Below are 13943 nucleotides of genomic sequence, written 5' to 3' on the forward strand. Positions count from 1 at the left end.
ACGGAGCATTTCATGGGCTCCCCACAGCCTGTACATCCCATGTGCAGCCCTGAGGCCAGCCCCACTGTCCCTGCCACCATCCCAGTAGGCTTTTGGTGATGGTCATTCTGCTGATGCTGTATTGGGAAGGCACAAACAACCAGGATGAGCAATACCAGCCTGTTTTCCTCTGGATTTATCAGGGGGACATGAGAAGAGAAATGGAGACAACCAGGGAAAAGAGAGTGGAGAGGGAAATGCTGTTGCACCATCCGCTGTCAGGCTCTCACACCACCCTGTGCTTGGCATGGGAGAGGGATGAGCATTAAGCATGGCAGCATGCACATAAACACATCAGGGCTTTGTAACTACACATCCCTGATGAATCCATGGAAAAAAAACCCCATGGGAGTTGGACAGGGTCCCCAGGGTTAACCTGGGAGGGGAATGGCTCTGAGGGGCTGCAGCTGTGCTGCTGTGGTGGGGGAACACCAGACTTTGGCAGCTGAAGCTACAGCCAGAAAGGTAAGAGCAGTTTGGTGTGGGATGTATCCTGCATCCAGATGGTCCCTACTGTCCCATGGGCCAGGGTTTTGTCCATCTCAGGACAATGGAAAGCAGCTGAGCATCTCCCAGAGCCATGGTTCTCAGCACTGGCAACATCTGAGGCTCTGCTGGTGCTGCTGCCTCCACCACCAGCCGTGTGCCAGAGCTGCAGCGAGGGACGGCTACACCAGCGGAGATTGTGCAGCTAGACTTTTCCAGACACTCAGGTTTGGTATGACCTCATGTGTCCCAGACCCGCTCCTGAAGCCACACATGTATCACCTGAGCTCCTCTCACAGGAGCCATTCTGGAGAGAAGACATCCATGCTAGAGAGGCTGCAAGATGCCCTGCAGAAACCCCTGCAGCCATGCTGGGCCACAGCTCTCACCTGTGTTCCCTAACAGAGACAACACCTTTTATTTCCCCTTTTACAGACCAGCACATTTCCCACAAGTGTGACCCCTGGCAGTCGATGCCAGCCTGTGCCACACAGCCAGAGGGACAGGATGGCTGTGGCAGGAGGTAGATGGCATCCAGAGAAGATGAATTCCTTGCTCTCAACTGCAGCTCTTTTCTGCATCTCTTGTCCACACCATGGTGGGAGGATGCAGACGAGCTCCATGTTTATCTCCCAAGGCCATGGCCTCTGGCTCACTGGCTGCTCCTCACCCACTGGACAAACATTCTGCCATTTTTTGGCACATCTCAGGTGGGTTTTTTTCTCCCTTGCCCCTCATAAGCATGAACAGGAGCTGGTGCAGGCCATCATCACTTACTTTTTATGTGACATTTTGATATATGTTCCTGTCACACTTCTGCTTCTGGCAGCAGGGCTGGTAGTTATGACTGAGGCAGCCCAGGGCACTGCTGGCACATCCTCCCAGCCCCTGCCTGCTCTGGTGCCCACCTCATCCTTTGGAGATGGCTCCCACCACATAAAGCACATGCTTTGAGACCAGAGCCCTGCAGCAAAGCTGCACTACAGTACCCAGGGCTGCCTGTGTGGGTGGTACACACCCACTCATGGTCACAGGCTTCCTGCAGCACCCAGGAGCCATGAATCAGGAATGAAACCACCAGTTACAGGGGAGCAGCATGGTTGCAGAGAGAGGAAGGGACTTGGGGAAGTTGAAGCCAGCTTGGGACAGGTGGGGAGCTCTCATGAAGGGTCATTGCTAGATCTATCCCCACATCTATTTGCAAGGATGGCCCTGCCTCTGCAGCTTTGTGCTACCCCAGGTGCCCAAACAAATCCATATGGCTTTATCCTGCATCCCTCCATCCCTGCAGCATCCTTAATGCCAGGACACGGTGCCCACACTGGGATGTGGCACCTTCACCTTTTTCCCTGCCAGCCCCGGTGGCTGCTGCTTCTCCAAGGCTTTGTGTTTACCATCACCTTGGGAAGGGATTATTCAGCCTGCGGTTTCTTCGCTCTGTCCGGTGCTGCTCGGCTACCTGTGGCTCGCTGCCACCCCCTGAGCTCCACACCGGACTATATAAGTGACCTCAGTGCCGCAGCTGCAGGGAGCTTTGCACACAACCCGGCTCGGCTCAGCTCGGCAGCAACACGGGACCGTTTGGTAAGCTGCAACTTTTTCTCTCTTCTTCCTAAGCGGCTGCACATCCCTTAACTCGGATCGCTTCGCAGCTCAGCTGGCGGCTCCGCGGTGGGAGGACGAGACTCTCCCTCACTGGGGATTTTATAAGAAAGAAAGGTAAGGGCGCGAAAAGAAAAGCAACTCAACTCTAAGCCTTTCCCCTTCCTCGCAGCTAGCGGGTATATAATTCTGCTGTGTTAATAAGGCGGTGTAATTAAGAGCGACTGCGATGGAGGGTGAGGAGGGAATTAATTGACGGGCAGATGAAGGCGCAGAGGCTGTGAGCTGGAAAACAGCAGCAGGGACGCAGTTTCCCATGCCTTGTTTCCCCCTCCTTTCTCGTCCCAGTTTATGGGACGGGGCCGGGGGTTTGGAGTTGGGGATGGTTCTTTGCTGCCACGGGGCTATTTGATCTCCCTCGGCTCCGACCCTGCAGAGCCGGGACACGATGCCAAACTCTCCTTGCTGCCAGGAGCCGTCTGCTTGAACCCCCTTTCCTCCTGCAGAGGGACGTATCCCATCCCAAAGCCGACACTCAACAAGTCGCAGCCAGCTCCTGGATTAGGTAGGGGGTGGGAACAAGGCTTTCAGCCCAGATTACGCTTTGCCGGTTACTGTCTGGCCGCCGTCAGCCTACAAAACACCCGCTCATGTGTTACTCGTTATTTTTGCTTGACTGAGATTTGCTGAGCCATAATCAAAGTATTTCCTAGTCCCACATTCCCTGCTCTCGGATGGTTACAACTGCTTACAAAACACAAACCAGGGTGTTCCCACCGCTGGCTGCTCCTTGTCAGCCTCGTTTTCCGGGTAAACTGAGGCACTGAAAGGCTGAGGCAGTGCTTTCCTGCTCCAGTTTCGTCAATGTATAATTAAATCACCTGGCATTGCAGCTGGTGTTGCTGGGGATAACACCAGCCTCAGAAATAAAATATCCACATGCTTGATACCTCAGGACTCGCTTAAAACCTAAAGTCGCTGAGCCTGGAGAAGAGCAAAGTCCCTTATCTCTGGGTGGAAGTAAAAGAGGGAAACATTTGGCTTCTTGCTGACATTTGCAGTGAAGGTTTGGCTTGTGCACCACTGGGTTTTTCACTTCCAGAGGCACTCAGGAGCTTTTCCCTTCCCCACGCTCCTGGGATGTACCAGGATAAGATGCTGTTGTCACGCTAAAGCCTGGTTTGCGGGCAGAGGGATGGAGGCATGAAGATGTTCCTGCTGACGCAGAGCAGGGCGCTGGGGGGCCTGTGAAGCCATGTGAGCCGTGAGAGCATCCCTGCAGTAGTTAAGCTGTTAAAAGCCACTTTAAGGGGATGACATTACAAAGCAGTGCTCTGCAGAATAGATTTAGGCTCACATGTGGTGGCTAGAAGCGGAGAGGCTGTGAGCACAGACGTGGAACCCCAGCTGCCTCCCCCTCAGGGGGTCAGTGGGGCCTCCTGGGAATGGGCAAGGGTCATAAGTGGCTCTGCAGCATGTTTTGGACTTGTTCAGCCTGGGAGAAGTTCCCTGAAAGCAGCAGGACCTGAGTGAGCTTTGACACGGCCGGGCTTGTCTCCGCAGGTCTGGGGAAGGTGGGGGATACTCCAAGAAGCCCCCGGTCACTTCTGAGACAACAATAGTCACCATGAAAGGATGGATCCTTCTCCTCCTGGGAGTCACATCCATTTTAGGTGAAGGTTAAATGTTTCTATTCCCATCCCAACGCTGTCCCCTGCCCTCAGGCATGCTGGCATGAAGGTATATCCGCCAGCAGCAGCTGAGCCAGCACACATGGGCTCGACACCCATGGGGGTCAGTGTGGCCTTGGCTCAGCCAGATGGCTGCTAGACAGGGGCTGGAGCGTGGGCAAAGCCCATCTGTGAGCCAGCCAGCCTCTGGTCAGCAAGGATGAGCCCCACTGCCCCCCAGCCATGCTGAGACCATCCCTGCCCACCATCCCTGAGCCCCCACAGCCTGCTCCTTAGCTCCCACCCTCTCTGCTCTGAGCAGACCCACCTTGGCCAGTGCCTTATCCAGCACCTGAGCACAGACCAAGCCCATCCTCTCCCCCAAGCCCTCAGGAGGCCGTGAGGTGTATCTGCAGGACAAGTAGCTCAGGACCAGCCAGGTCTGTCTGCTGCTGGCTCCAGCAGGTTGCACACACCAAAGCAGTGTGTGATAAGCAACCTGCTCCTCTGCCCTGGATCTGCACAGAAAACCTGTTTGCAGGCTCTTTGGATTTATTTTCCAGGGCTATAGAGGAATTTTGCCCTGAAGTACTCTGGCCAGATGCCCAGAGATAAGAACAGGGAGAGTCCATTTGTCCCTGGGGAGGTGCCCAGACCCCTGCTGAGCCCCTGGGAACTGGGCACAGGCAAGAGCTGATGGAGGGCAGCTTCAGACTTAGCTTCCCAGTTTAAATGGGACTGGTCCCAGTGAGCACCTCAGGAACCATCCACCACCAGCAGCTGTCCTTGGGCACACAGAAGTGCAGAAGATGGTCTGTGTCCCATAGCGACAACCAAACTCATCCAGCTCAGGTTCATTTTTCCCTGCACAGAGGCAGGACATGATTTAGATATATTTCAGATCTCCAGTGATAAAAGAATTATTTGATCTGAGCTGCTCCAACACAGAAAGAGAAAATAAGTTTTTCTTAGGTGACAGGAGCAATGGGGCAAATTTGATGATGCTGTGGGACATCTCCATCACACCCCTTGCTTGGCATCTCCTGCCAGATGCATCCCACAGGAACTCTACCCAGCCACAACCCAAAGGGGAAACTGTAAAACCTCCATTGAATCTAATTGTTTAATTATTAATCTAATTTAACCTCTAATTGGTTTGCTCTTAGGCCAGAAGCTTCTGAAACCAGCCCTCAGCAGGATCCAGATAGGATAAAGAACCTTCAGCCCGTTGGTAACGCTCAGCTTGGACAGTAAGTTATTTCCCATGTCAGTAATCAAATTAGCCTTAAATTACCACCAAAACAATACGATGTGAGTAGATGAGGACATTTAGGCAATGGAATAAATGTTAATCACCCACAACCTCTTGTAGGGTTTTTTTTCCAGGTTTCTCTCCTGGAAAAGTGAAGGTCAAGTGTGTGACCACAAACCCAACTCCCGAAGGAGTCACGTGAGGGTGAGGAGAGCCCAGGGGTGGGCAAGCACAGCCTCCCACCTGCCTCTCCCCACCCCAGAGTGGTTTTTGACACCACTGCTTGATAATTAAAGCCCATGGGGGATTAATTACCTGCAGAACCTGGTGTGGGTAATCCCCAGGAGATGCCCTAACCCCTCAAGCTTTGCTGCCCAGCCCTTGGGATTTAAATTCCAGCAGGGATTGAAGGGCCCAGGTGAGCTGATGCCACAGCCCAGGGGTGATTAGCCCAGCCTTCCATCCTGCTCCCAGCAGCTCTCTCAGCTTCTGGGGAGAATCAAAGCATGGAAAACCCTGAGAGAGAGGTTCTCATCCACCTTTTGAGAGGTGTTTCTTTGAAAACTGACAGGAAAGTTGTTTCCCCCTTCAAGTTTACAGCACAAGGCAGTGATGCTGAGGCTGGGGCTTGGGCTGCCAGAGCAGGGGGAGACTCCTGCTTCTCTAGAGAGAAATAAAGCAAAATCATGTGGTTCTGACACATGCAATTGGAAACTAAAGTGTCTGTCCTTGATAGCAAGAGCTGCAAACAGTTTTTACCTCCAGGAGAGGGTGTTGAGTTGGGCAGTGTTGAGTTGGGCAGTGCAGGGGGAGGGTGTGCTGCTGGGCCAGGGCACAGGGAAACCCTGCCCCAAACCTTCCTCTCCATCCCCCTGCCTCAGTCAGCCCCATCCTCTGGCCACAGGTACCAGGAGCAGCTCTCGCTGGGGAGACCCGACCTTCGTCTACGCCAGACGCAGTACGTTCCTGTGATCCCTCCCCACGTCCCTGCCAGCCCTCCAGCCCCTCTGCTCCTCCCTGTCCTCCCCTTTCTGCTTTTTCTGCTGTTGAGGTGCTGCCCAAAGCTCTGTTTTCCTCTGCAAGACTCTCTGCCTCCTTTCTTACCGTCACCATCCCTGCAGATTAAAGCAGCCGATCCCAAACAAGCTCAGAATCTCACCTTCATGGTGTGTCTCACCACATCCCCATGCCCACCTCCTCCTGCATCCCCCAAATTGCTAGATGAGGTCTCTGGAAGTGTGACTCAGATTGCTGAACTGGAGATGCCAACATGCTAAGAGATTAAGAACTCACCCATCTAAGACAAGCGCTCGCTCCAAACCAGACGTGACGCTCCCAGGGCTACTCTCAATTCAGTGGTCTTTTTTTCTAGCCCCCTGCTTTTTTAAGCTGGGGTTTCAGTTTTGACCATCACTCTTGGAGCAGAGCAGCCTCTTGCCTGTCTGTCTTTCTAGGAAATAACCCAACCTGGTTTATTGCAACTGGGGTGGAAGTGTAGGTGTGGGAGATAGCGCGGCACATGGCTCCAGTTAACCTTGTTTTTAGCCACTTCAGTCATAAGCATGTCCTTGTAAACGTGATGAGAACATTGTCTTTTAAAAATAACCCCAAACCACAGACTTGGGAGTGGATCTCATCCATTCCAAGCAGCTTAAATTAATACCATCCAGTAGTCCAGTTAAAGACATTCCTTTTAAAACCTAACCACATGTTAAACTCTCAATAAACCCTCTTTGTGCTTTAGGAATCAACCGGCCCCCAAGGTGCTTGTTTGGCACAGTAAAACTGCTGCTTGCAATGAGACACACACTTCCCCTATAAAGAACATATGTTGAAGTATGGTTAAAGACATTCAAGATTACCGTAGCAACAAGTTTACTCCTCTTGTGTGTGTGGTTTTTTTATTCAACCACATGTGAAAGGCTGGTGTTGCCCTGCAGGCAGCATGGAAAGGATGTGTGTTTGATTTCCTTTAAGCCAAAGTTATTCAACACTAAGCATAAGCTCTGTGCACTTGAGTTTACCCGAATCATCCTGAAGTTAGTAGCCCACGGGGAATTAAGTCGAAAGGTTTCAGGCACCTTCTTGTGCTTTATTTCCCAGCTCCCTGAATACGCTTTGAGTTTGTTTGATCCTGGTGGGGTGGAATATCCAGATGTATCATCCCAACTGTATAGAAGCTGCAAAGAAAACAACTGCCTGGTTTTGGGCAGCTGTACTGTGCATCTCAGTAACACTTCACTGATGTTATTCAAGGTCCTCTGGTGCAAGATTCCAACAGATATTTGTCTCCGTGGTCGAAGTGGAGTGAGTGCTCAGCCCAGTGTGGCCAAACCGGGGTGCAGAAGTACACCAGGTCCTGCATGGCTGAGCGTCTCTGGGGCGTGCACTGCAACGAGGTGACGGAGGAAGTGAGGCTCTGTATCGGGGACATGTGCTCAGGTCTTCCTCTCCTCTCACCTACAGGCAGGGAATGATGTCCTGATCTCCCCAGTGAAGAGCTGTTACACTCCCTTTGCTGAGATTTTAGCGCCCTTCTCTCCTTTGCATGAGTTTTGTGATGCCTGTGCCTTCCTGAGCAAGGTTTGGGAGCACAGCACGGAGAGTTTATAGCCAAGCTGTGTGTGTGTGTGGATCCAGATACAAGGAATCATTAGGAACCCATAAAGATCCTGGGAATATGGGAAAAAACCTCATTGATTTTATTATAAGAGCAGTTCTCAAGGTGGAGTCAGCAATTGCAGACAGCTGCCTCCATACACTGTCCAGGAGGGAGAGGATTGGGAATATCAGATTGTCACAGATCCTGCTGAAAGGCCTCGAAATTAAGCATCTTATTCTTATAATCCCCTTTTAACCAAATCATCCTAGAAACAGGCTGTGGGGTTGTTTTGCTCCAGGAAAAACGTTTCAGGTTTTTCCTGATTTCTTCCATTTATTTCCAGCTCTAAAGGCAATTGTCAGGTTCCTGCTGTACAGGGATGCCCTGTGATTGTAAAGGGGAGGGGAGACAGCTTTTTAGACAGACATAAGTCAAGACTTTTGGATACAAGTTGGTAACAGACACCTACAAAGTTTAAGGCACTTGGCTTTGTGATTTTGCCAGGGTTGAGCTAAGAGCTCAGATGCTGACGTGGATTCAAATTTCCCTGAATTTCAGACGTTTGGGGAAGGCAAAGAACAGTGTGGAGCCATAATTACATCTACGTGGCTGCTCTCTACTAATTGTGATGTTCTAAATGCCATCAGCCCCGTGTTTCTAACACACAGCTTTTGATAATCAGGGAAGATATGATTTGGATACAATTTATTCCTTATGCAGTTATCTGCCTTAACTGCAGTGTAAATGAAAAGCAGACAGGAGATGGTGTCCTGAGGTTTGTGGGGACTGAGAGGGGCTGTTTTCTGACCTGCCTTCCCTCTCCTCCAGCCTGTAACCTCACCTGCCCCATGGGCCATGTCAATGCCGACTGTGACTCCTGCATGTGCGAGGATGCAACCCTGCACAGAAAGGTCTCTCTGGAGGATGGGTCTCCTGCTGCTGAGGCCAGGGTCTACCTGCAAGCTAAGAAACTCAAGCTGTTGACCACAGTCGATAACAGGGGAACATTTAGGATCCCAGGAATTTGTCCTAATGGCAAAAACACCCTTAAAATAAAAAAAGCCAAATACACGACAGCGACTGTCACCGTGCCCGAGAGCAACAGGAGGAACCTGACAATCCAAGTGCAGCTGCAAAGATCAGGTAGCCCCCAAAAAGGTGGAGGGGGAAGCAGGAAGCTTTATGCAATAATCAGAAGTGAGCCATGATTTTAGGAGAGGACTAACCAGGTGGCTTTTTTCTCATCTCACAGGCAAACCCTACATTACCAGGAGCCCCGAGGACAAAGTGTGGAGAGTGGGACAGAGCGTGTCACTGTTCTGGGATGCCCTGGACAGCCCCACCCCTGACCAGTACCTCTGGTAAGGAACACGAGTTTCATCAGGCAGAAGTCCAGTTCTGGGCTCTTCAGTTCAAGAAGGATCCAGGGAACTGCTGGAAAGAGGCCGGCACAGGGCTACCAAGATGATCAGGGGACTGGAACATCTTTTATGTGAGGAAAGGCTGTGGGACCTGGGCTGTTCAGCTTGGAGAAGGCTGAGGGGGGACCTCAGCAACACCTGTAAGTACCTAAAGGGTGGGTGTCAGGAGGATGGGGCCACATTTGTTTCTGTAGTGCCAGGACAAGGGGTAATGGGCATAAGGTGGAACAGGAAAAGTGCCACTGAAACACAAGGAACAAGTCTTTTGGTGCTGAGGTGAGAGAGTCCTGGCCCAGGCTGCTCAGGGAGGGTGTGGAGGCTCCTTCTCAGGAGGCTTCCAAGCCCACCTGGACATGTTCCTGTGTGACCTGATCAAGGGGATCCTGTTTTAGTAGGGGCTTGGGCTAGATGAGCTCTGCAGGGCCCTTCCAACCCCCACCATTCTATGATTCTAAGTCTTAGCTGTTTTTATCTCTCTACTGTCTCAATAAAGCTGGGGTTTTAGCTGTAAACCATCTAAACACACCAAGAAATGCTTGCTGCAAATGATGGTTTCTTTGAGATGTGCAGAACTGGGAATGTCAGCTGTAGAGGAACTCACTGGCAAAAAAAAAATACAAAGAAGAGCTTGAAAATCTTTCAGCAGGCACAACTGGCAGCTCTGGCTATCTGGCAGATGCCTGGCAGCACCGTCTCAGCACTGCCAGGGGAAGGGAAATACGTTTTAGGTGGTGCCACCTCACCAGGATGCAAATGGGGAAACTGAGGCAAGAGGTCTGTAAAAATCTCCAGAACAAGGTGCAGGATTAGGCCATGACAGTCAGTTTCTGTCTCCACCTGAACTGCCTGCCTGTTCCTGACAGGTATCACAATGGCTCTCTGCTGGATCCCTCCTTATACAAATATAAAAATAACCTGATTCTGAAGAACTTGAACAGAGACCATTCTCGAGAGTATTTCTGCAAGGCCAGCAGCCCCGGGGGCTCAGCCAAGTCCCAGCCTGCCAAACTAACTGTCATAGGTGAGAGAAAATGGGCTCCAAGCAGCTGGGGAGGTGGTGGTGGGGCACAGAAACCAGAAACTGTGACACATGTGGGAAAGAAAAGTGGCAGGAGAACTCTCTGGGTTTTATTTCAGGCCCCTGTCAACAGAGAAGCTTGTGTGAGCTGCTTAGGAACCAGATGCTCTCTACAAACTGGAGCTCTGGATTGCAGGTGACCCACCAAGCTCAAGCTGCTGATTTCAGCAGATTCCTCACTGTATTTGCTGCCTGATACGTGGATATTTCTGTTTGTTTTGAGTTTTTTAAAACCTTGGGCCACATTTTAGTCTGTCCCTAGGCAAAAAGCCAGGCAGCTGCAGAACATCCAGCTGAGAGGGCTGTTTCATGGCAGCAGTTGGTAGGCAGGAGCTGGGACACTCCTGCAAAGGGCCCTGCCCCTAATCAGGTGCCTAAAATTGAAGCTGAGCACTCGCTTCAGCGAAACCGAGGCCAAATGAACTCAGCTAACCAAACCCCTCCAAACCATCAGTGCAAACTTCACTGTTCCTGGAGGCAATATTTAGCTCTGAGGGTTTGAGCCCCCATGGTGATGACTATACAATCCCATCCCACTGCTCATTACGAAATCCCCTTCAACAGGAAGACAAGAGGCACCCTGCAACTCCCAGCCCCAAAGCCACCTCATCCGCCTTCCTCACGACTGCTTCCAAAGAGCAACCAACTCCTTCTACTACAACGTGGGCAAGTGCCCAACGAAGACCTGCACTGGGAAGCTGGACAAGGGACTCTGGTGTAAGGATAACATCGCCTACTGTTGTGGGGTGTCCAGGATGGAAACCAGAGACATCTCCTGTGACGGCTATACGCTCCCCACCAGAGTCGTTGTGGAAGGTGGCTGCAAAAAATGCACCGAGACCAAAATAACAGTTAGAGGCAGAGCCACGGCGGCAGACAACGGGGAGCCACTGAGGTTTGGCCACATCTACATGGGCAACAAGAGAGTGAGTATGACAGGCTACAAAGGAACCTTCTCCATCCACATCCCAGCAGACATGGAGAGGCTGGTTCTGACTTTTGTGGACCGGCTGCAGAAGTTTGCAAACACAACCAAAGTTCTGCCCTTCAAGGAAAACGGAGGTGCTGTGTTTCACGAGATCAAGCTCCTGAGAAAGCGAGCCCCCATTATGCTGGAATCCAGCGAGACCAATGTGATTTCTCTGGGAGAGATGGAAGAAGAAGATCCAATTGCCGAACTAGAAATCCCTCCCAATGCGTTTTACAGGAAAAATGGAGAAGCCTACAGAGGCAAAGTGAAAGCCAGTGTGATGTTTCTGGACCTGAGGAACATCTCAACTGCCCCCGTGACACCGAGCAACCTCAACTTTGTAGATGAGGAAGGAGACATCTTTCTGCACCTACGGCATGTTCTCAGTGGACTTCACCGATGAGAAGGGCACCGAGTCTCTTAACGTGGAAGAGGTGAAGGTTCATTTGGATGCCGCTCAGGTCAAGATGCTGGAGCACCTGCAAGAGATGAAGCTTTGGTCCCTGAACCAGGAGACAGGATTATGGGAGGAAGAAGGGGACTTCAACCTGGAGAAAAGCAGACGTCGCAAAAGGGAGGAGAGGACTTTTTTGTTCGGGAACATGGAGATCAAAGAGAGGCGGCTTTTTAACCTGGACGTCCCGGAGAGCAGATGGTGCTACGTCAAAGTCCGAGCCTACAGGAGTGAGAGGTTTCTGCAGAGCGAGCAGATCCAAGGGGTCGTGATTTCCGTCATAAACACAGAGCCGGAACCGGGCTTCTCCTCCAACCCCTGAGCGTGGAGACGTTTCGACAGCATGGTCACTGGTCCCAGTGGTGCCTGTGTGCCCACCTTCTGCGACGAGCAAAACCCCGAGGCCTACGCGGCTTATATCTTGGCGAGCCCGGGGCCAGAAGAGCTCGAGGCCGTGTCCTCCGCTCCCAAACTCAACCCTAACGCCATCGGGGTTCCACAGCCCTACCTCAACAAGCTCAGCTACAGGAGAACAGACCACGAGGACTCCAATACTAAGAAAACGGCGTTCAGCATCAACATGGCCAAGCCGAGCCTCAACTCCCCAGAAGATAACAATGGCCCTATTTATGCCTACGAGAACCTCAGGGAATGCGAGGAGGCTCCGCCCAGCGCCACCCACTTCAGGTTCTACAGGACAGAGGGAGATTGCTATGACTACAACACCGTTCCCTTCAGCGAAGATGACCTCATGAGCTAGACCGACGACTACCTGGCATGGTGGCCCAAGCCCATGGAATTTAGAGCCTGTTACATCAAAGTGAAAATAAATGGGCCGCAAGAGGTGAACGTGAGATTGCGGAACATGGGCGGGACGCACCCGCAGACCATCGGCAAGCTCTACGGCATCAGAGACGTGTGCAGCACTCATGACCTGGCGCAGCGGGACGTGTCGGCCGCCTGCCTGGAGTTCAAGTGCAGCGGGATGCTCTTCGACCAGGACCGTGTGGACCGCATTCTCGTGAAGGTGATCTCCCAAGGCAGCTGCCGCAGAGAAAGCGTCAACCCCATGCTCTATGAGTACCTGGTGAACCACCTGCCCATGACCACCACCACCAACTCCAGCGAGTACACCATGCTGGCTCCTCTTGACCCACTGGGGCATAACTATGACATCTACACCATCACCGACCAAGACCCGAGGATCGCCAAGGAAATCGCTCTGGACAGGTGTTTTGACGGCACCTCTGACGGCACCTCCAGAACCATGAAGAGTAACGTGGGTGTTGGGTTGACTTTCACCTGCTTGGAGAGGAGCACGGCGGAGCAAAGCATCTTCAAGTCCCAGAGGAACTCAGGCCAGCAGACCATCCTGGCTCTGCCAGGGGAGAGCCCGGCGTACCGACGGCAGTCAGTGAGCTGCCGGGTCACCCAAGACAGGATCCCCACCAGATGCCAAGGTTCTCCCTTGTATTAAACCTACAGGGTCCTGACAAGAGCTCAACGTTCTCCCACACACTAAATCTGCAGCAGAGCCTTGGTAAAAGCTGCTCACACTCAAATAAGAATTCAAAAGCAACATCTACCTGACAACAACCTAATTCGAAGCTGGTAGGTGTCATCATTTCTGAGACATAATTAAGGTGCACTTTTTTTGTTGCGGGCTTTTATTTCCCCCCCACCAGAAAGACATAAAGCAAAACTTCATGTGAGTTCATTTCTTATTCAAATGCACCCATAAATCCTTCTTTCTGTCTGACATTAAACAGTTTCACACGGTAGCCTTGAGGGAAGACTAAAACACACAATTCAACTAAAGCCACATACAGGAAAGGTTCTTGTTCTGCACCTGCAGGCTTTGCCAGCCCCAACACCTCTACAGTAGTTGGTAACGTGAAAAGGAATAAACTGATTTCCCCCTCCTGAATTCAACTGCAAGGTTTTGTACTTGAAATGTAAGTATTTTATTTATTTCTAGCTTGGTTTAGAATGACTCTGTTGAAGCTCAGCTACCAGCAGCTGCATTTCTGAGAACGCATGTGCTCCAAGCAAGGAGAAACCACGTAGATTTGTAGGCTCCACGTGGATACATCTACGGTTTTCTTTTGCTTTTTTTGCATGATTTGACATGAAAATCCATTCTCTCTGATAGGCTAGGTCAATAAAAAAGTAATTTTGTAACTCCAACGATGCTCTGATGCTTTTTGTGTTTGAAATGCCCAAGTAAATAAAACACGTGCAGAGCTGGCCAAAGAATAACCTGCACAGTTTCACCTCACAACCAGGGCCTTTGCCAGGGTGGTTGTGCTTGACCTCAGTGGTGCTGGGGATTGAATCACTAGGTCTATGTTCCAGAGTCAACCCTGACA

General features: G+C 51.4%; 1 protein-coding gene across 1 annotated transcript; it reads left to right on the forward strand.

The window, feature by feature from the left end:
* The first annotated feature begins 1731 nt into the window (after positions 1 to 1731).
* LOC133625841 (cartilage intermediate layer protein 1-like) lies at positions 1732 to 13051 on the forward strand. The gene is given in 11 exon segments (XM_062000448.1): positions 1732 to 2109; positions 2476 to 2699; positions 3691 to 3800; positions 4964 to 5047; positions 5954 to 6007; positions 7306 to 7491; positions 8480 to 8794; positions 8904 to 9012; positions 9936 to 10093; positions 10715 to 11483; positions 11485 to 13051. Coding segments are annotated over 11 exon segments (3954 nt in total).
* The last annotated feature ends 892 nt before the right edge of the window (positions 13052 to 13943 follow it).

The sequence above is a fragment of the Colius striatus genome, chromosome 7 (assembly GCF_028858725.1).
Source record: "Colius striatus isolate bColStr4 chromosome 7, bColStr4.1.hap1, whole genome shotgun sequence".
Taxonomy (NCBI): Eukaryota; Metazoa; Chordata; class Aves; order Coliiformes; family Coliidae; genus Colius; species Colius striatus.